Here is a 21,626-nt window from a genome sequence, read left to right as displayed (position 1 = left end):
AAAAAAAAATTAAATTTCAATAGTTTTTTTTCAAAATATTATCAATAAGTGAATAGTCTTCCATTATAACATAAATCATTTATTATAAATCTAAAATATAATTTATATATCTTAAAATATTTAGTTATTATAAACTTTAATAACAGTATAATTTATATTAAAAATTTATTATTATAAATTATAACTATTGAAAACAAAGACTTATTCTATGCTATGTATAGACTAACAAACTAGTTATGAATAAATTAAAATTTTAAATATTTTGCAACTATTTTTCTTTCCATATTTTTTTATAAATTTGCAAATACTTTTAAACATACAATTTATTTTCTCATACAAATTATAAAACAAAATGTATTCATTTTATTATTTTGAATAAATAATTAGCAAATTATATTAAAGTTAACAATTAATTAATGGTCACAATATTGTTTAAGATAAGTCTAATTTTATTTGAACCAACACAACAACTTGTTGGTTGATTGTGTGTTATTTATGTTTATTAAACTAATTAATTGCATTTAATTCATTCATTGAATAAAAATTAAATCACAACATTACCTTTAATTTGGGTAATTTGCAGTTGAGTACCTTTTTCATATTTTTAAGTTTTTTTTAATTGAATATCTAAATAAAAGATTTTATTTCACTACAAACAATAAATCAGAATGAAAACAATAATATTTTGAATTTTAAATAGTTATCTAGTCAATGATCTTTTATTTTTAAATTATTTTTCTTAATACTCAAATTTTATAATAAACATTAAATATAAACACTATTAGTTTTACCAATAAGTAATTGATGTGAGTGATATCAAGCTAGAGGAGGGTCTTGAATTTGAATCTTGTTTGAAAAATGTTATTAGAATGAAAAACTCTATTAAATATGAGTAACTAAGTTCCTCAATAAAGATTAATCACATTAAATATCTCGTATATATATCATGTCTTAAAATAAAATAAAAACTTAAAAATTGATTTTTTTTAAAACTTTGTAAATTCAAAACTTTGAATGATTGCATATTTTATATTTTAATTTATATTTTCATTATAAATAATCAAAATTTTCAAATACTTTTAGATATGTATTTTTCATTAATCCTTTCATGAACTCAAATTATATTTTAAAAATTTGTAGATTAAATTTTTTTGATGATTGCATAGTTTTTATATTAATTTAATATTTATGGTTCTCTATATATATAAATTAAAATAATTATGTTATCTGACAGTTTTATCTTGGAATTTCAATATATATTTTTTATAAATGTATAAAATATTAAAAATATCCTTGTATCACAATATATATATATATATATATATATATATATATATATATATATATTAAATTTAAAATATAATTTATTTTCTAAAATATTTATTTATTATAAATTTAATATTAATATAACTTATATGTTCAAAAATCTATTTATTATAAATTATATTATATAAAACAATCATTTATCATATGTGCACCAATAAATTGTTGATTCGAGTGATATTCAATCTATTTAAGGTCTTCAGTTCATATTTTTCATATGAAAAAAACATGGTTGAAAGATGATATCTAATTAAAGGTAACTAGTCAAATTTTTATCAAAGATTAGTTATGAACAAAATCTATTTGTACTAATAACCATATAAAAAAATTGGAACACTTTACTACCTGCATTTTATTGATACAACTATTTGGACTCATTTAGAATAGAGTTAATCACCTATACACTGTCAGTATAAAGTTTTTTTTACACTGACAACCAATTATATCTTTTAATTGTGTCATATCACTGTTATAAGTAAATATGTTTATAGTGACATGACACAATTAAAAGATATAATTAGTTGTCAATATAAAAAAATTATATACTGACAGTGCATAAGTAATTAACTCTTTAAAATATTATTTAGTAAAAATAATATTTATAAAATCAATTTTAAACCATTAAATTTATAACTATTATTTAGTTTCGATTACGATTTTTATTTTAAAACACGTGTCAATAAAAAAAACTACAGGTTTACCAAACAGGCACATGCACATGTTATTACATACTTGCCTCACTCATTTTCTCCTCCCTCCAAATAACGTATTATTAACGCGCTACAGCTTTAGAGTTTAGACATTTGGCAAAATGAATTAAGGGTCTGTTTGGTGCGGTAGAAATTGAAAGAAAGAAAAAGGAAGTGCAACTAAATTGGTTAATTTTAACTCCCCAATCTACCCACCCACCCTATAATCGATTATAAATAATAATTTTAAAACAACAACAATAATAATAATAACAGTAATAATAATAATAATAAATCTTTATTTTTTATTGTTTAAAACCAAATAACCCTCAAAATTGATTTTCACTTTATTTCTCTTTACCCAATCAGCTTCTATTCTATTTTGTTTGTTACTTATTTCTGTTTTTCTACACACTTCTCTCTCTGTTTTCTTCCTCTCTACTAAACACCTTAAATGATAAGGAAACATTTATTTTCTACCAAGGCGCATCGTTTTAAAAAGAAAGTTTTTTTTTTTTTTTTATATATATATTGAGAAAATTTACTGAATGTTTGATCAAATGATTTTTTTTTTTGGGTAAAATAGGGGGCATTGGTCAAATGATTTAACAGACAAATTAAATAGGCAAAAATACAGTTTTATATGTTCGGACGATGAGTCAAGGTGAAGAGAAAAAATTACAGAGATTTGTTCAATTACAGTAACTATTGATCAAGAGGAATCCACTCGAGTTCAAGTTCTAATTCTCCACATTCAACATTCTGGAGCTTGATTGACATGAATTGTTTAACCTTACCATCAACAATATTGACTGTGCTATCCTCAATAAGTGCATTGTCATCGGATTTTAACCATTTTCCTATCTGCATATCGCCAAACATTCCAGCATCTCCAAATGCCATAGCAGATGTTATCAGAGACTGAAGATCAATCTCTGCTTCTCCCATTATATCATCAGAAGAAAATGTGTCAGAATCAAATACTTTCTGCATCACAGCCAGCCAGTTAACAAGATTAAGTGTCAGATTCTCAAACCAAAAATATCTTCTTTACTATGTAAACAGAGAGAGGAGCGAAAGAAAGAAAAACAACACATTCGCCACAAGATGCATTATACATAAACATCTCAACAGCCTACCAACAAAGAAGAAACCTATCATTAGAGTGTACAAACAGCCAGCCTATCTCCAATCTAACCATCAGATTTGTAGCAAAACTTGATAATAGATAATTATTAAGGGCGAAATTTTCATTCAACTAAAACTAGAAATGAAATGGCAAAACAAGAGGAATTCTCCCAACTTCACAAGTGTTAGTAGTCTGGCGAGCCATGCTCATTGTTTTTGTGTTGGTCTGTTTTCTTGAGACAATAGGATTCTAGAGTAATTTTTAGAATCTATCAGTGAGATATTGGAACATTCACCAAGTACAATAGAGGTCTTGTTAATTTAAGAGCTTTGGGGGAAGAGGAAGAAAAACACTTCTAGTTGTGATAGCAGTAACAACTATTTTCACTTGAAGAGCAATGCAAGAATAATCAAAAAACCAAATTTCCCTCCTCATCTACTCTGGCATATGATTATATTTGTGGATCCTATGTAGTTTTGGGATTATAAATGTGCTTCTTTGACACATTGAAGCATATCTTTACTGTTTTCGCCCCCTTATTGCATTGCCTTCTCTTTTTCCTCTCATTCCACTAAATACAGTATTCCAAATTGCATCGCATCTCCAGTTCAATCTTAAACACATTAAACATGATGACAAACAGAGGACCTTCATTCTAAGCGCAAATGAAAAAGGCTATGTTCTAGAGGCACTATGTATATATTAACCATTTTTGCTTCTACATCTAAAAGATGGCAGTAAAAACCATTTTTCCTACTTCTCTTGGATCATGTTGAAGAATGTAAGACATTATTTTATGGCATTTTGAGAAAAATAGGCCGCTCAATAAAGATAGAATTCACAAGGGAACAAATGAATAAGAAGAGGCTGCCAATCAATGGAGAGAAAAATCTCTGTTTATATACTTAATACTTAATAGGAGATATTCCAATCACTTATTAAGAGGAGAAATGCTAATAATAGACTCTCTACCATACTCTTTTGAACACAATCTCTATTATTGATTGAAATTTATTAAAAATTACAATTTTTTTCTGGATTTCATTTCTTATTTAATGAATCTTTCTCCTGATATTGTAGTTTTTAATAAATATTAACCAATAGTTGAACATATATTAAAAAGAGTGTGTTGCTAGCATCCTCCACTTATTAATTATCATACCAAAATAGCAAAGCAGGTAAATGAGCAACGCCTAGAATTGGATACGTTTATATAACAATTCATTCTTACCATAAATTCAGGCTTTTGCTTCCAACAAAGTTATTCTAAGTCATAACCAAGTTACAAACTGCATTTTCAGAATAGAACTGTTTAATTTCCAGAGTGGAAAAGGATGCAAGAGAAGATGACCGTGACTTTGAATTGGATTAAGTTGCTTGCAATACAAGGAACTTGTTTGGCAAGGTATGTAGAAACCCATTTTTTTTTTCAATGATGTGGCTCTATATTATATGACATTGAAGTTAGTGTCAGATTTTCACAACATCAAAATTCAAACATACCAATTTCATCTGTCCATAATGTTCAGGAACTGATAGCATGTATTCCTCATTCCAGACTGGATTCAAGTTACTCGGGATTACAGTTGTCTGGACAGTCTGTATGCATCAGCAATAAAACAAAATCAATTTAGAAAGAAAATTATCCCTGTTTCTAATTTTACAACTATAAATAGAAAATTCAGAGCAACAGTTTCCCAAGATCATATAGTGACACCAACCTGCTGGCCAAGGCTCAAAACAACATACGGATCACTTGACTTTATATCTCTGATGGCTAAATTGGTGCCTCTAATCACTTTCACCTTCAACAGTCCAATAAATTCTACCATGCCTTCCTGCTTTTACCACAAATATCAGTCACATTCCAAGGAAATCACTCATGAGAGCAACTACATTGCCATTGCTGTCAAACTAGTGAAATTGGATAATGAAGAACGCCTCATCTCATCTATTATTAATTATTTTTATTAGAAGGATTTCATCTGGTCCAACAATGATTCAATTCAATAAAAATCTATTTTACAAACAAAAAGATGCCTACTCCAAAATTGGTAGCAATATTTCTCCCCCACTCACAAATGTAGTCAGATAATCAGATGAACAAACACAACATAAAGTTACCATTCTCTGAGAAGTACTAGTACTTCTAAAACTATCCATCGTGCTATTGACAGAATTTGATTGTAGACTGCTTTTTCCAGACACAATGCGCAAACTAGGTTTGAGAAATTCTTGAAGTTCATATTTTGACCTGCAGTTGAAATAGTCACAAATTACCAGAGTCGTTGAAACAACAGCAGAAAGTCAAGAAAATAAACACGTAAGCAAATGGGTCAAACAAATATCAGGATAATCAACATCCTTCACATTACCTACTTAATGGTGACTGGAGAGAGAATTTTTTCAAAATGAACAAAAAGATGCTATGAAGAGCATATACATAGTGTATATGAAAACAAGTCTAACCGAATGAATTTTGAACGCTGCTCATGACCAGCATCTGGTCCAGGTTTCGTATATCCTTCAGGAATATAAGCTTCATAAATTGAATTGGCAGAAGCATTTCCCCCAACTTCCATCATTGCATCTATTTCATCCTCTGACCAATCATCCAATGCCACAGACAAAACCTGAGAGTAAAAAGAAAAAAAGTAATGCTTTCAAACAAAATGACTTCAGTACTCATGCCACTCAACTTCAAAGACAGCCCACTGGAAAAAACTAGGTCAAATCATAATTATTAGTTAATTAGCTAACAACTGAATATTTGTTTGCCTTACTCGCATGCCAAAAGGTTTACTGTTTCAAGGATTCACACTGAACATGTTAGACCCAGACTCAGAATGATAAGCCCCACATTTGGAGAGTGCATGTGAGGAAATCTAGGAACAATGTGCAGAAGAATAAACCAGTTGAGAATGTGTCAACTACGGGGGATTAGTTAAGATAGGGTTGTTTCAATCATTAAGTTTGTCTTCTAGTAGTTATTCTGTTCGGTTACCTTGTCAGCTTATTTTTCAGAGGATGTTATTTCTTGTTATCTAGCACTGGCTAAGGGAGCTACTTATTGCGAACACCCGGTCATCTTTAGGGTCATTTTTTCAGGGAATTATTTGAATAGAAACAGAGGATATTTCCTCTGCAGAAGATTTGCACAGGGGATTGGTGTCTATCGGTTTGCTGGGTCACTATTGTAAACCTTGTATTCATACTTCAGAAAAAAATAAAGTTAATCTTTAATACAGTATAAAAAAGGTTCCTAATACAACATAAACGTTACAGTTTAGCCTATTCATGCTCCTGCAAAAGCAAGCTTCAACCACAAAATGAAAACCAAGACCAAAATGCTCATCATACTTTTAGTATCGAATTCCAGTTCAATGACTTTGGCCTCACTAGCTAGCTCTCTTCTTTCTTAACTGGGAGATATAGATATGTCTTTGCGACTTTTCAACTATTATTGCAGGAAACTGTGTATCCAGCAGCTGTATAGTTCTATTTCTAACTCATCTTTGAGACAAAACTAACTTGATCACTTAATCCGACATAAAAATTGATACATGCAAGACATTCAAATGATTTCATTTTCCACATTTTATTTCCAATCAAATAAAGAAAATCATATTTTATATCTATAATGTTTAGTACAACAATGTTTGGTATAAAAATGAACCAAAACACATGGAACAATACTTTAACTAAATTTGTTGACCACCACCGCCACTACAACCATTGCCATTGCTGACACCACTACCGCTGTCATCATCATTACTATCATTGTCACCATTACCGTTATATTAAAATAATTAATATGAATTGAATTAAGAAAATTAATATTAAGAAGGGTATTGCAAAAAAAAAAATTGTCTTATAGCTTAAGCATTTGTCCCGAGATGTTCTCTTTGGTTCGCAGTAGTGGAGGGGTTGGATAGGAAAAAAGAGGGATTCCAGTTGTAAGATATCTAATGAAACCGTCATTGGAATTGAGATCTCATTCAAAGAGAAAGATATCAAATATCTAGAGTTCCTTTTTTGTATATTATATGGATATGAAACAAATCATAAAATATAAAAGAAGGACAAATCCTTAGAGATCATCAGAATACTTTAAAATATTCTAATATATAAAAATGATTCATCAAATATTTCTCATTTTCTAACAAAAATCATGAATAGAATTGACAGGAGGAGAGATGCCTTGTGATAATTTAACTGGACATTGTTTTTCATTGCCTATGCCTAACTGTCGTATGCATCTAACACATCTAGGTACAATTCATTGTACAAAATTTAGCTGAAAGCTTAAAGCTAACTAAAAGTTTGAAGCTGGAGTTGATAAGCTAGTTGTTCCAAAATAGGTCCCTAGAAAGCCTCATCTCTAGGGGCGTGCATGATTCACCAAAACTACAATTTATTGTGCTAAGTACACATGTTCAATATAGCGAGCAACTAACACTACTGAGATGTGTTGGCAACATCCACATTGCTATGGCGATCAAATGAGAATCTCTACAATAATCAAGACCCATCTGTCCATAAAAAGTCTTTGAAACAAATCGGCCTTTTGCCAAGATGCCTTAGATGGCCTTAAACCCACCTAACAACTCTCTTCCATGTGAACACACGTTACGAAGCTACTCTCATCACACATTTAAGAGGTAATGCACCTCAAAAGCACCAAAATACATAACCTGCAGCATCACTCTATACTCTGTCACGTCAAGAACCTCATGAATGATAGGATTAACCCTGACCATTGATTCTAGTCCATACTAGGAAGCATCCAAGGGCTCTCCACCTTTCATGTTGAGATGAGGTAGTCCGTGGATAATTGTCTATGCTTGTTGGTAATCACCCTTGTCATCTCACACCAATAAACATCTTAGCCTCTTTGTAGTTTCTCCATCAGTTGTTAGCATGGTTTTGAAAAATAGACCAAAGCGACTGGTTGGACTAGTTTGACCAGGAACCGGTTCAATTGAACCAGAAAACCATTTTGTAATGAACCAATAGAAAACTGGTAGAACCGGTCAAAACTAGTAAGACTGGTGAAAAATAGGTTAAACCGGTTTGAACCGGTCCAATTAAAAATATTTTTTAAAATTTTTAAAATTTAGTTTAAAATATTTTTACATATTTAATTCTAAATTATAAATTAGAATAACTTATTTTTAATACTTGTCTTATAAATATAATTTAATCATATATGTTAATTTGCAAGTTTTAATATCTTTATTTTTTATAATTTATATCATATTAATTTGATACTTTTTATTCTAGATGTAAAACTTATTATTATTAATGAACATTGTTATATTTTATTAAAATTTTAAACTAAATATTATATTTAGTTTAGAATTTTACATATACATTTAATGTTAATAACCTATAAATAATTTTTTATTTTAATTTTTAGTGTTATAAAATTATGATATTATATTTATTTAATATTATTTTTGTATTGATAATAATAATAATTATTATTTTATTAATACATGTTTGATCATGTTTCAATCATGATTGAATCATTGAACCTAAAACTAGTGTTTAGATTGATTCGATGGCTGGTCCAATTTTAAAAACATTGGTTGTCAATCCCTCTCACCTAAAAACCCTAGCCTCTTTTCCATCACCTGCCACCTCCTCCCTTTACCCAACCATTTTGCCTCACCAGAAGTTTCAGAACAAAGGTTGCCTGGCGGCAGTGCAGGTTGTTGAGCCTGTCTGGCAACACCACAGAGGGAGGAGTGGCCACCAATGCCTGTGACAGTCACAATTAGTGGCGCTACAGCCCACAGACGCAACTCAAATCCGCTCCATGATGACAAGTAAAGACACGAGGTGGTCCTAGCTACTATAGCAGTGTGATCACGTGCATTTTAAATCTATGATCCTAGCTAATTGAATTAAAAGTATTTGCAAAAATTAACTATTGAGGTAACTGAAATTGACATAAGAAAAACAAATTTAGTTACTAGGCTATGATTTAAAATTTAGTATATTTATTTAAATAATCATCACTTTTCATATTTGAACTTATTTCAAATAACTTATGTTTTTACAAATTAGGATAATATTTTTTAATTTCATTCTTAAAAAAAAATTAAAATATTTTTATTAAATGAATTTATATTGTATTGATTTTAAATTGTAAAGAAATGATATTTGATGAGTGAGTATTCAGGAATTTTCAATGTAAGAAGAGTAAATGAGGAACTATAATAAGATAGGAGCTTATAAGCTCAAAATGCTACATAAAATAGAATTTGTTTAGATACAAACTTAGAAAAGTCTCTAAGAACAAACTTTTCTATTGAAAATATAGTCTTTTCTAGTAAAAAAACTCTCAAAAGTACTTCTAACTTGTATCTAAACAGGCTTATAGTGTCTCAAAAATTGCCTCAAGTTGGTAAAATAAGCTCCTTCACAAAACAACTTTATTCTAGTCAAATAAGCTAAAAACTAGCTTATTTATCTTGTCAAACACACTCCATATCACATCAAATTTCTTATATATGTTCTGGAAAATGTAAGAATTATCAGTCTTTTCAATTGGTTGAAGACAAAAAGGAGGAGATACTCGGTTCAAGCATCAAATACTTTACATCAGGAAGGAAAAATAATTCTTCAATCCAGGCAGCAATGACTTCCACAACAATGAGACAACCTATGGATGGTGATACATGTGAATGACTTACCTTTGATATATGAGTACCAAGGCTTCTGTGCATACCACAACATTTTAAGCATATAAAAACTCCAATGTTAGCAGACCTGAAAAGCAGTCAGTAAAAGTGAATTCACAAATTAAGAGTGATATTCATGACACATTCTTTATTATATTTTACAAGTAGCAAGTTTCTACAGCTTTATGTGATATTTCATTTTTTGTTTAGTTAGGAGGTATAATTTCTTCTATCAGGTCAGCCCTTGTAAGAATAAAGTGGTATTTCCAATTGAGACTTCATGTCCAAGCTAGAGATCAAATCCTGATTTTTGGTTAAGAAACACAAGTGATTCATCACTTGTGTTAATGACTTTTTGTCAACTTTATGTCATATTCACAAACGGTTCACCAAAATAAAAAAGTCTGATAATGTCCATCAATATAAACCACAAGTGTCATGAGTGAAACACTTACGCCCATTTAGGATCTGGTGCATTACAATCAGCACAAAAACGATTATCACGTTGGAGCAACAAATCTTTCAATTTTCTTCTACCTGTAAAAGACCTTCCAATAATTCAACTTCTCAATAAAAACAAATGAAATTAGTTCTGCAGTATCCCCCAATTACACTTCATAGGCATTCAAAAGAACCTTAAAGCTTCTAAAGATAAGTTCAATTTTTTTAGGACATGTTTGGATGGAGGTGTTTGGGGCTAAAGGGAAGGGAGGGTGAACTTTCTGTTTTTTTTAAATTAAAAAAGAAAAGGAGTAAAATGAAAATAAACCCTCCCCTTTCCCTCCAAACCCCTCCATCCAAAAATCCCTTAAAAGCCCAAGCCAGAGAGAATATTTACTGATAAAATATGCAATTCTTAACTAGATAAAGTTGTCATTCATAACCATCTAGTCGATAATCATTTGCTGAAACCCCTTGAAGTTTACATGAACCTAAAGCATTAAACAATATCAGAAAGCTACAGGAAAATGTAACCTAATAGAAGTATTAGTAAAATCTTCTTCTTCAAGCCCCTTCAAAGGTGGGAGGAAAGGGAAAATGTTGGACATCAAGAATTCTTTTTCCATTTCGGAAAAAGATGAGTTGGCATGATTATTGTTGATTGGATAGATGAGTGATCCCAACCTTCTATCTTATCTAACAATTGCCCTTGAATCTAGCTGAATTCTTCAAAATTACAGCTCTTTTTTTATTAGCTGTCTAGTAATACTCAAAACAAAAACTCTTCAGGGAGCCTGGAGTTTAGCAATGAGTGGTAAAAAGACTGGGTAAAAACTTTACAAATCCATAAGTCATTACAGGAGCTAATGGTTAAACATTTTTGTAATATACAGGACCAATCATCCATACTTATTAGAATAGGTCAGTAGAATGTCACTAGTTCTCAGCCAACAATAATATTCAATTGTTAACACCTCATTAATATATATTATCACATTAAATATCATAAGATTACTTGAGACAGGTCTTCCAAGTTCCATTCGGTAATTATTCATAGATGTGCTTAAAGCTGATGGTCATCCAGGCTGCGTGCAGCCTCAATAATAGTCAAGCAAAACAACCTGGAAAGGAAGAAACAAATATCTGTTTAAGCAAAAAATTTCATTGCCAAATTGTGCCAACAAGATGAAAACTCAGCTAAATCATGTAAAGATAAAACTTAGATAAATTTCCACAGATGTTTTTGCCTTCTGTAATTGGTACAAATTACAATTTTCTAATCAAAATTGGAGTTTCACCTTAGTAACCCTGTAATAAATTCCAATTTTGAATAGAAAACAACACCAAAAACACATCAATAACCTATGTTGACCTTTAATTGATACCTTTATTATGAGGATTATTGAGGTGAAATTCCAATTCTTACCGGAGAACAACACCAAAAACATTTAAAAAACTACATCTAAGTTTGGTCCATCCAATAACTACAAAACTTATCCTCTACATTCAATCTCACAGCACTTGAAATTTAGATAATCATATGATCAATAGAATAATTTTAGGGAAAAATAATCTAATCTGAAGACAAGGGCACAAAAAACATATACATACGGAAGAAGAGAGAGATGATTACTCAATCAAGACTTAGTTTTTGAAGTCATTTACAGTCATTCACACTGTTTTTTCACAGATTATATATTATGGCAAGTTTGGATAAACTTCTCAACAAATACTTAGAGGGGGGAAAAAAAAGTACGTGAATAAATCTTTTCCCTCGAGTTAAAATTATCTTATGCCTAAGTTCATTTTAAAAGTTCTCGCATTTATCATCTCCAAAAGCTGATTTTAGTTTATATTTAAGTTAATTTTAACTCATGGGAGAAGCTTCATCTATCATACCTTCTTATTTTTTTTCTCCTATATACACTTATTGAAAAGTTTATCCAAACATGAACTGTGTCTGCATATAGTAGTATAAGACGCACATACATACACATATCGAAACAGGACCGTCCTCGTATAGTCGTATGTAATTGGGAACTCCCGAAGTAGAAAAAAAAAAAAAAAAACTAGAATACTGAAAACACCAACTTCTAGAATCGCTCCTCCTCACAAAACAGACTTAGGGAGGAAAAGGTTTTGGAGCATTCTTTTCGCAAGTGATGCAAATTTCAAAGTAATCAAAGATGGGGGGAAATGAATATCGAACCGCACCTACCACAATTTCTTTCTCTCAGCAACAAAATAACAAATTCAGATTTCTTACAGCGAATTGGATAATAAGGTGATCGATGCATATAAAAACTTGTCGATAGAATAATGGATTTCAGGACAGTGATGAAAATTCCGTTGAAGAGAATTCAGAGGTGTTAAATATGCATGAAATGAGTCTTATCATCGGAAAAATCAACGACAATGAAGAAAAAGACACAGAAGATATAAACACGTGAGTGTGAAATTGAGATCAGAATGAGAAAGTGAAGCTTACCAGTGAATTAAGGAATCGAAATGGGTGACTTTCAAATCCACGGAACGATGCCAGGAGGGTGGTGATGATTTCAATGTCCGAAGTGGACCATTCTATCACAACTACAAAAAAAATTCTTTATATATTTTCATATTTTTTGTTCGTTTAAAATATATTTAGCTTAATTTATTTTAAAAAATTATTGCAATATTTACCAAACCCACTTTTAAATTTTAATCAAAGTTAAATTATAAAAATTATTCAAACATAAATCAATATTTACCAAACTCGCTTTTAATCAAAGTTAAATTTATAAAAATTACAATAATTCAAAATCAACTTTACAATGATATTTTTATAAAGAGGAAGTGAGTTTGAATAAACATTATCTTCGGGTACCACATCATACCATATTAAATTTGTGGATTATTTAAATTTTAGCAAAGTTATTTATGGAGATTACTTGGAGATGTTCTAATATATAAACCAGGTTCCTTTCAAATAATTTTAATAAATTATTTATTTTCGAAGACTTAAGTAACAGATACGTGACCATAGTTTGAGTTAGCCATTTAAGGAAACTTATTTTATTGTCCACATCAATAAAACAATGTGGGTGAGACCTCACATCCTTCGAAAAATTAAATGTTCAATCTAGTCAAATGTATAGATTTGGACGTTTGAATGTTAATTTAAAATTAAATTCAATAAAAAATGTATTTTAATATAAAAATAAAAATATGTGAAGATAACTTTTTTTTAAAAAAAAAAAATTAGTTGAATTCAACTCAATTAATTTTCAAACAGTTGAATGTCTTTGTCACAAATTGAAACATGTTTGACAAATAAATAATATTAGATGAAATGAAAAAGGTGGTTTGTAAATTACTAACCCAGAACCTAACTTGAACCGATTATATTTGTAAAAAATTGACTGATCTAAATTAAATTTTAAGGGTCACGTATTTTTTATTTATTTATATGAATTATATTTAATATTAAGAAGTTTAATATAACTTACGCAAACTAGATAAACTCCGTTATTAGAGTCACATGTGTTTGACAAAAAATAGTATTAAACCGATAAGTTGATTAAAAGTTAAGAAAATACTAATAAGTTAACTTATTTAATAAGTATTTAGTGAAATTAGTTGTTAAAATGATTAAAAAATATATAATAAAAAAACGTATTTATATATTTTATATCAAAATGCTAATTTTTAGACAAAACCATCTCTCTCTCTATATAAAGCAATTTTGTAATGTAATTATCTACTAACCTATCCGATACAATTTTAAGAACCCTTCAAGTTGGGAGATAAAATTCCAAATTCCTCAACTTGGTGATGAAGGACTGAAATTGGGCCTTTGGTCAATGTATCAACAAGTTGTTGATGAGTGATAACATGTACAAGGTTGAAGAAGCCTGATCAAACATTCTTGAATGTTTAATAACTAAATACATATTGCATTATTAATAACTGCTAATAGAAAATATTATAAACATAAAATATAAGTAGACGGAATTCAATACAAATTAAAAATAAAAATCAAATTTAATGTTTTTACTCAAACTAAAAATATATCTTATCCTTTAAATTTCCACCGTCAATTTAATAATGATTAACTAGTACATCCAATATTCGACGATTTTTATTCTTAAGGTGGCATTGGATCATTTTCGTTTCTACTATTAATGAACAGTGAAATTTTAATTTAATGAAAAGAAGTGAATATATCAACATTTCATAAACTCATTTTTTTTTTAATTTGAAATGAATATGCTTTATAAAATCATTTATATATCTTTGTTATTTTGAATCTTTGAAAGAATCTATTATCGACAATCACCAATTGTGATTATTATTAAAAATAATAAACTTAACATCTAAAAAGTTTAAAAAAAAAAAAAAAGTTAAACATAAATTTTTAAACATTAATTGTAATTATTATGTTTTATTTTTAAGTGGGGTTGCACTATACGTAGATATAAATAAAAAATATAATTGCTATCTAACCCGTGAACATTCTTCAACAATGTTCTAAAGGCTAGGAATAGAGAATAGTTATTTCAAAAAAAAATAATGAATAGAGAATAGAATTGAGAAATTCAAGGTGAACCAATAGGAAAGAGACACATGTGAAACTTATGATAAGCATATGTCAAATTTGTGTGAGAAGATAAGAAAGCAAAGGTGCAAGCATATGAATTGAAATATGATAACCAAAGTTTCTTAGGTGAACTAACATACACTTAGTTTCATGGCTAAATATTCTGACCCTCATATATGCCAATGTCTGAGTCGGTTGTTAACCTTCCGGCGACACTTTCCGGTCACAGTCGCCGGAAACCGCCGCAAGACCGGCCAACAGTTGGTGGAGGAAGTTTTGTCCTTGGCCAAAGGCCTACTCCACCTTGGACTCACACCTGGTCACGTGGTTGCCATCTCTGCTTACAATAGGTAAGTACCCTTAATTCCTTTGGTCCCTCATAAGTCATAACACACAGTATGTCATGTGAGAGTCCTATAAACTTGGAGTATATATATATTCTTTATCCATAAGAATCTAACTCGGTATCAGAAAATTTACAATGTACGCATGTTCAACTAGACTTCCTTAGAGCATGTATTATAACACACACATTTGTGTATCTTGTAATGAAACTAAACTACTTTGAGGGATGGAACCTTGTGTACTTTCTTGTTCTAAACCAAGGATAAGTGGACCTGAGATAATGGTGATTTGGGCACGAGTTCCTTCCTTTTAAGGGCAAACCATATGATATGTCTAAAGTCAAACTTTTGTCAACACTTTTTATTATTATTATCTTCTGAATTGTCATGTTGATCCTGGAAATAAAGAGGAGACCACTTATTTATTGACTGTTGATAAGATTTTACTTCATAATAAAACGATATTTAAAAAAATTAATGAGTGTGTTGCTTCTTTTCCTCGTTTATAATTGAATCTATTTGAGCAAGATACATATATTTATGAACTTTTTTCTTCTTCTGCATTTTTGGCTTTGTTAATGCAAAGGCTCTGTGTAATTTAAAATGCAACAGTAACATCGATACTCTTATCCTACTAGGTAAGATTGATTACAACTTACATAAGTCATGCGATGTCATTCAACCAAGTAAAAATCAAATTTTCAAGAATATTATTTATCATGAGACCCCTTGTATTAATTTCCTCTAATATTCTCCTTAGCCTCCCTCTACCCTTCTTCACGTACTTTCTTTGTATGTTATTTTTTAGTAATTAGCCTTAAAAATACATCTTAGCTCACTCAATGAGATAAGGATTGCTCGTTGTTGTATAGTCTATAAGCACATGATCCTATCCTATTTCTATTAAATGTCTAGTTATTGCTAGTTCATCAATGATTTTTGGATGATAGACAGCTTCTTTATTTTTCATTCTATTTTTCAGTGATAGGTATCTGGAGTGGTTGTTAGCCATTGCATTTGTTGGAGGAATAGCTGCCCCTCTGAACTATCGCTGGGTGTGTAAATTTGCTGTAGACTTGAACTTGATTGCTTAGCTTTGGCATCTGTTAATTTTACCTTTATATTTTTGACAAGCACTATCATGAAACCATCTTCATGCTAATTTGGCATTTGAGAGCTATGTTCAATTGACCTCCTCGTTGTTCATTATGCACATTCACACTCTAGCTTACCACACACCATTTCCTATTTACCTTAATATGTTTTCAGCCTTCTTCTTCTTGTTATTTCATCTAGACTCATCTTTTTCCACAAAGTATTTCATGCGCTACTCATAAATTTATGCTTTAAAACATTTTCTTTTTCCTGTAGAGTTTTGAAGAGGCAAGATTAGCAATGACTGCTGTGAGGCCAGTGATGTTAGTGACTGATGAGAGCAGTTACGCATGGTATTCAAAACTCCACCAAAATGATATTCCATCTCTGAAGTGGCATATTTTGTTAGATTCCCCTTCCTCAGATTTCACAAAGTGGAATGGTAGGCATTAAGATAAAATTTATACATGAAACCTGTTTCACTTGAATGATCTTTATGAATTGTTGCTTTTACTGCTTTGCAGTGATAACTCCAGAAATGCTTAAGAGGCATCCTGGAAATCTTCTACCATCTGATTACTCCTTGGCACCTGAAGGCGCTGTCATAATATGCTTTACTTCAGGTTCAAGATTCTCAGTCTCTTCGTTTATGTATTATATCGAAATACGCATGTGTAATGATTTAATTCAATGACAATCTCCATGCTAGATTGAATACTATGCTGTGTCAAGTGATTTCTTGAAATGGAATTCATACGATTGATGAAAGTAACTAATTCATGCAATATTTGTTCCATCTGAGAAATAGAAACTTCTTTAACTAAGTGGAATTAACTTTTTGACATTGATTTATATGCCTGAACTGTGAAAAAAAAGTATTGGAGCTGAAGCTGATTAATGTTCTTATTGAAAAAAGAGCAGTAGGATTTTAAATTAAAGTTTGTTCAATGAACTTCAAAATTATAATCAATTTGATTTTAGCTAGGAAAAGAAATATTTTATCAATGTTCAAAATTGCTGTTTACAAGCTAGTTGCATATAAACGTAATTAGGAGTTTGAAATATTGATTACTTCTTGATCTTTTGTTCTACCGAAAGGGTCCACTTTCAACACTACTGCCATGATTTTTTAGTAGTAGTGCATGTGCCACTGTTTAAATATAACTCTAGGGGAGTTAATTTCTAATCAAATATATTGTTTTTGTTTCCTTAAATTGTTGTGTTCTTGACTCTAGGAACTACGGGAAAGCCTAAGGGAGTCACCCTAAGCCATGGAGCTTTGATCATACAATCCCTAGCCAAGATTGCCATAGTTGGCTACAATGAGGATGATGTATGCCATTCTGTGTTACATGCAGTTCATATTATTGATCATGAAAACTTACCATTATATCAGAACACAAGGCTGTCAATATTAACTATCCAGATTTTACATGCGTACAAGTTACATGATAAATCCAGCTGAACAGTTGAAGGATGATTGAGTTTATGCCATTTGTTCTGTAACAGGTCTATCTGCATACTGCTCCATTATGCCATATTGGTGGCTTGTCATCAGCCTTGACCATGCTTATGGTTGGAGGTTGCCATGTCTTGATGCCAAAGTTTGATGCAGAATCGGCTGTTGATGCCATAGAGCAATACACAGTGACATCTTTTATCACAGTTCCTGCAATAATGGCCAGTCTGATTTCTATAATTAGGTATATTCCTGTGTCAAATAGGAACAAATCTGTCCTTTTTGTAACATAGATCATCACATGATATGTTATCTAAGAACAAAACTGTCAAATAGTTTTTCAGCATAAATGTTTTCCTATTTAGTTTAGGTAAAAACCATGCATTAGAGTTTAGGAATATGTTGTTTTACAGCTATTCTCAGCTTGATTTGATGTTTTAATAATTTTAGGCAAAAAGAGACCTGGAAAGGGGGAGAAACTGTCGAGAAAATACTTAATGGGGGTGGAAGCCTCTCACATGAGCTCATCAAGGATACTAGCTTATTCTTCCACAAAGCTAAACTTATTTCAGCTTATGGTATGTCTCTCTTGTCCCAATGTTGGCTACAAGAAGCTTTATTGACTAATTTTAGATGGTAAAATCTTACGCATGAAATCACGTTGACATTAACATGTTTTTACATGCAAGTGCTTTTAGGTTGACAGATACTTTAATCTTGAAAAACTGAACAAGAAAACATGTGCTTTGATAAAATTAGACAATGGAAAAATAGAAAGAAAAGAGAGAAAAATACACGTAGCAGAAGAAAAAAGATGAAAATTTTAAGGGAATTGCAAAAAATTTATCTAACAATCAGTAAATACCATTATGAGAACAAGTACACGTGACCTATGAATAACAAATTGGAGACAGACTTCAAGTGATCAGTTCAACTGTGAAACGATCAAACGAACCATATTGTAAGCCAAAATCAAAATGATATCCTAAATTCCTTATTAAAAGATTAAAACAAGTCACTGCTTATGGAAAGCCTTATTAATTAGGATGATCCTAGGAATTGAAATCCTTTGCACCCATTCCCCGGTACTTTAATACCTTATTTTATTAAGATCCCCGTTTATTATATGTGCCTATGAGGTACTAAAAAATGTATGGTGAAACAGAAATCTGGTTGTCAATAAACTAAATACATCTTTTCAAGGTATTTCATTTCAAACTAGTTAAAATTGACCTCCTATACAGTCACCAGAAATATGACTGTAGCCTTAGTTTGATCATCTTTCTTTTTCAATCTGCTTTATATGAAATATAGCAAATCTGTATCATGAATAACATCTCCAAATCTGTATCTATGAAAAGTTGAAAACGCTGGTTTGATTTATTAGGCTGGAGAACATTAGCTTGACAACCTAAAAAACAGTTAATATTGAAGAATGTGTGCTTCTGCTTTTACCACGACATGATCAAAAGTCTCATTTTTCTCGTTTTTATTTTACTTTTAATTAGTTTACTCAAAACAAAATAACAAGTGACAAGAATTTACAATTTATGAAGGCCACTGAAATCTGGTCTCTAGGTCTTGTTGTGTATTATAATGTATGGAAATTCACTGGTCTGGTCATAATAGTCTTTTGTCTGTTTTGTTTATCAAAGGGATGACAGAGACATGCTCTTCATTGACATTTCTGTCACTCTACGACCCGATGAATGAAAATACAAACCAGTCCCTTCAGACATTTGGTGTGGCAGGATCTAAGATTACTTTCCAGCCACAAGGTGTTTGTGTTGGCAAGGCTGCACCCCATATAGAACTGAAGATAAGTGCAGATACTTCCGGTCACACTGGGAGAATTCTAACTAGAGGACCACATATAATGCTCAGGTATTGGGATCAAACTCTCACAAATCCATTAAATCCAAATAACGAAGCCTGGCTAGACACAGGTGACATTGGATCAATTGATCATTATGGTAATTTGTGGCTCCTTGGCCGAACAAATGGTCGAATCAAGAGTGGTGGGGAGAACATTTACCCTGAAGAGGTAATAGAAGTGTCATTCAACCTGTTTGCCTTATCATAAAGAACAAATTTAAACCAAAAGAATATGCTGCTTTATCACAAATTTTTATCCTTCAAAAGGGACTCATGTTAAAATTACCATGAATCGTAGTTTTCATATCTTGAACAATCAAATAAGATAATAGTTGCTTAAATTAAGATACCAAAATAATAAGAAAAGGTTAATAGTTACCTCTTGATGCCATTGTTTCTTATTTAATTTGAATCCATTTGTATGTCTTTGAAAGCTTCTAAATAAAATGAATTATAGAATTGAATAGAATCTTCTTCTTTCCCAAACTTTAATGGGTAAGTTGCAATCAAGACAAAAAGTCTCCTATGTATGTCTCAAGACATTTATAAAGAAAGTAAAAATCTAGCCTACCCTTTCATGAAGGGTCACAGTAGTTTATTCATGTTTGTTTATGAAGAATCATGTTTATTCAAAACATACTCTTTCATGAAGAGTTGCAATAGTTTCACGCATCATAGATCCTTTCAAGTACATTCACCGTGTAATTCCAATATTCATTGATTACAATATCAATATTTGATGATACCATTCAATTAATGTTATATAAATCAATGGAACATCTAGAACTAAAATTTCTGATACACAAGTAACGTAAAACAAATAATTGGATCAGAATATATGCACGAGGACACTTGCATTCGATCCTCATTGTTGTCATTGTAATATTTCCTACCGATAAAAAGAAGTGTAAAACAAATAATTAATGTACAACATTTCTACTTTGCATGTTCAGAAGTTCATCACCTCTTGCTTCTTTTGCTCAGCTAAAAGTTTATCTTGATTTATGGTATTTACAACTCAATGAAAGTGTGAATATATTGCTTGTTTGAAGTAGGTTGAGGCAATTCTACTAGAACATCCAGGGATTGCTAGTGTTGTTATTGTGGGAATCCCAGATGCAGGCCTGACAGAGATGGTAGCAGCATGTATCCAACTAAGAGAAAATTGGAAATGGTCAGAGCAGTCTTCTTCAGATAAAGAGTTTCACCTATCTAGAAAGAATCTCCAGCAATATTGCATAGAAAATCATTTAAGCAGGTACTTCTCCAAAACCATGTTTGTTAAATTTGAAAGACAATACTTTATAGCAGTGGTATAGTGATGATTTCTTTGGATTCTCCTTTCAGGTTTAAGATACCAAAAATGTTTATTGTATCGAGGAAGCCATTTCCAGTCACAACCACAGGGAAAATAAGGAGAGACCAAGTCAGAAAGGAAATTATATCTCAGCTGCAATCTTTGCATAGTAATCTTTGAATATACCATAGCTCTAGTGCCCCTTAAACCACAGCATGCTTCAACATACTTTAATGCCAAAATAGAGAGGAATGGCTTGAATCCACCAATATTGCAATGATTCCTCAGATACACGACCTCATGTCAGAATGTTTATCAGTTTACTGAGTAGGCGCATTAATTAACTGCAATTTTGTATCTCTAAGAATTTTGTAACGGCACATTCTTTCTCCCCTTCCTTGGTTCTTGTCCTTTCTTGAAAATGTTGTCTTGTTCGTGTACTAAACATGTGTTTGATTCCATTTAATTTTAAGGAAATAAATTCTCATTGATTATCTTTCTGACTTTAATAAATATTTAAACAAAATAAACAGGGATTAAACAAAAGAAAATGGTTGTGAAGCTGGCCTGAAGAATTGAAGAATTTTTATTTGATAAAATTCAAATGTTCTTTCATTTTTATTTTTTTTTTGATAATGAAAAAATTATATGTTAGTGTAAGACAATAATCTATGCAAGGTTAAACTCAATTATCAATGCGATTATA

At 30.8% G+C, this 21,626-nt stretch overlaps 2 protein-coding genes across 8 annotated transcripts; one reads left to right on the top strand and one right to left on the bottom strand.

Annotated features, from left to right (window-relative positions):
- Window positions 1–2,613: 2,613 nt before the first annotated feature.
- On the bottom strand, window positions 2,614–12,887 carry LOC109803281 (putative ADP-ribosylation factor GTPase-activating protein AGD13). 5 transcript variants are annotated; one of them, XM_020364789.3, is made up of 10 exons: window positions 12,760–12,887; window positions 11,287–11,392; window positions 10,286–10,367; window positions 9,843–9,918; window positions 5,611–5,774; window positions 5,266–5,395; window positions 4,863–4,982; window positions 4,645–4,740; window positions 4,373–4,430; window positions 2,786–2,999 (listed from the first exon to the last, which is right to left on the bottom strand). In XM_020364789.3, the coding sequence occupies exons 2-9, from the start codon at window positions 11,324–11,326 to the stop codon at window positions 4,413–4,415; spliced, it is 726 nt and encodes a 241-aa protein (XP_020220378.1). In that variant the 5' UTR covers window positions 11,327–11,392; window positions 12,760–12,887; the 3' UTR covers window positions 2,786–2,999; window positions 4,373–4,412. The 5 variants fall into 5 exon arrangements, with proteins under 5 accessions (XP_020220375.1, XP_020220377.1, XP_020220376.1 ...); XM_020364786.3 differs by lacking the exon at window positions 4,373–4,430 and having other exon boundaries at window positions 2,614–2,999; XM_020364788.3 differs by lacking the exon at window positions 4,373–4,430 and having other exon boundaries at window positions 2,614–2,999; window positions 4,863–4,979.
- Window positions 12,888–14,939: 2,052 nt separating this feature from the next.
- Window positions 14,940–21,414, top strand: AAE14 (acyl-activating enzyme 14). Of its 3 annotated transcripts, XM_020366414.3 has the most exons (10): window positions 14,946–15,200; window positions 16,177–16,249; window positions 16,566–16,731; window positions 16,814–16,912; window positions 17,525–17,622; window positions 17,799–17,992; window positions 18,199–18,326; window positions 19,404–19,792; window positions 20,679–20,881; window positions 20,971–21,414. In XM_020366414.3, exons 1-10 carry the CDS (start codon window positions 15,001–15,003, stop codon window positions 21,098–21,100), a joined length of 1,680 nt encoding a protein of 559 aa, XP_020222003.1. In that variant the 5' UTR covers window positions 14,946–15,000; the 3' UTR covers window positions 21,101–21,414. The 3 variants fall into 3 exon arrangements, with proteins under 3 accessions (XP_020222005.1, XP_020222003.1, XP_020222004.1); XM_020366416.3 differs by lacking the exon at window positions 20,971–21,414 and having other exon boundaries at window positions 14,940–15,200; window positions 20,676–20,763; XM_020366415.3 differs by lacking the exon at window positions 16,177–16,249 and having other exon boundaries at window positions 15,061–15,200.
- Window positions 21,415–21,626: the final 212 nt, after the last annotated feature.

This window comes from Cajanus cajan, chromosome 1 (assembly GCF_000230855.2).
Source record: "Cajanus cajan strain Asha chromosome 1, NIPB_CcT2T_4, whole genome shotgun sequence".
Taxonomy (NCBI): domain Eukaryota; kingdom Viridiplantae; phylum Streptophyta; class Magnoliopsida; order Fabales; family Fabaceae; genus Cajanus; species Cajanus cajan.
Note: the sequence above shows the minus strand (reverse complement) of the source record. Positions and strands in the feature narration are given on the sequence as shown.

Coding starts and splice junctions, on each gene's coding strand:
- LOC109803281 (XM_020364786.3), bottom strand. CDS start 11,326: ATGAATAATTACCGAATGGAACTTGGAAGACCTGTCTCAA. Junction 10,368..11,286: donor ACTTGGAAGACCTGTCTCAA/GTAATCTTATGA, acceptor GGTCTTTTACAG/GTAGAAGAAAATTGAAAGAT. Junction 3,000..4,644: donor ATTATGGACAGATGAAATTG/GTATGTTTGAAT, acceptor GCTGTGATGCAG/AAAGTATTTGATTCTGACAC.
- AAE14 (XM_020366414.3), top strand. CDS start 15,001: ATGGCTAAATATTCTGACCCTCATATATGCCAATGTCTGAGTCGGTTG. Junction 16,732..16,813: donor AGATTTCACAAAGTGGAATG/GTAGGCATTAAG, acceptor ACTGCTTTGCAG/TGATAACTCCAGAAATGCTT. Junction 17,993..18,198: donor AGTCTGATTTCTATAATTAG/GTATATTCCTGT, acceptor TAATAATTTTAG/GCAAAAAGAGACCTGGAAAG.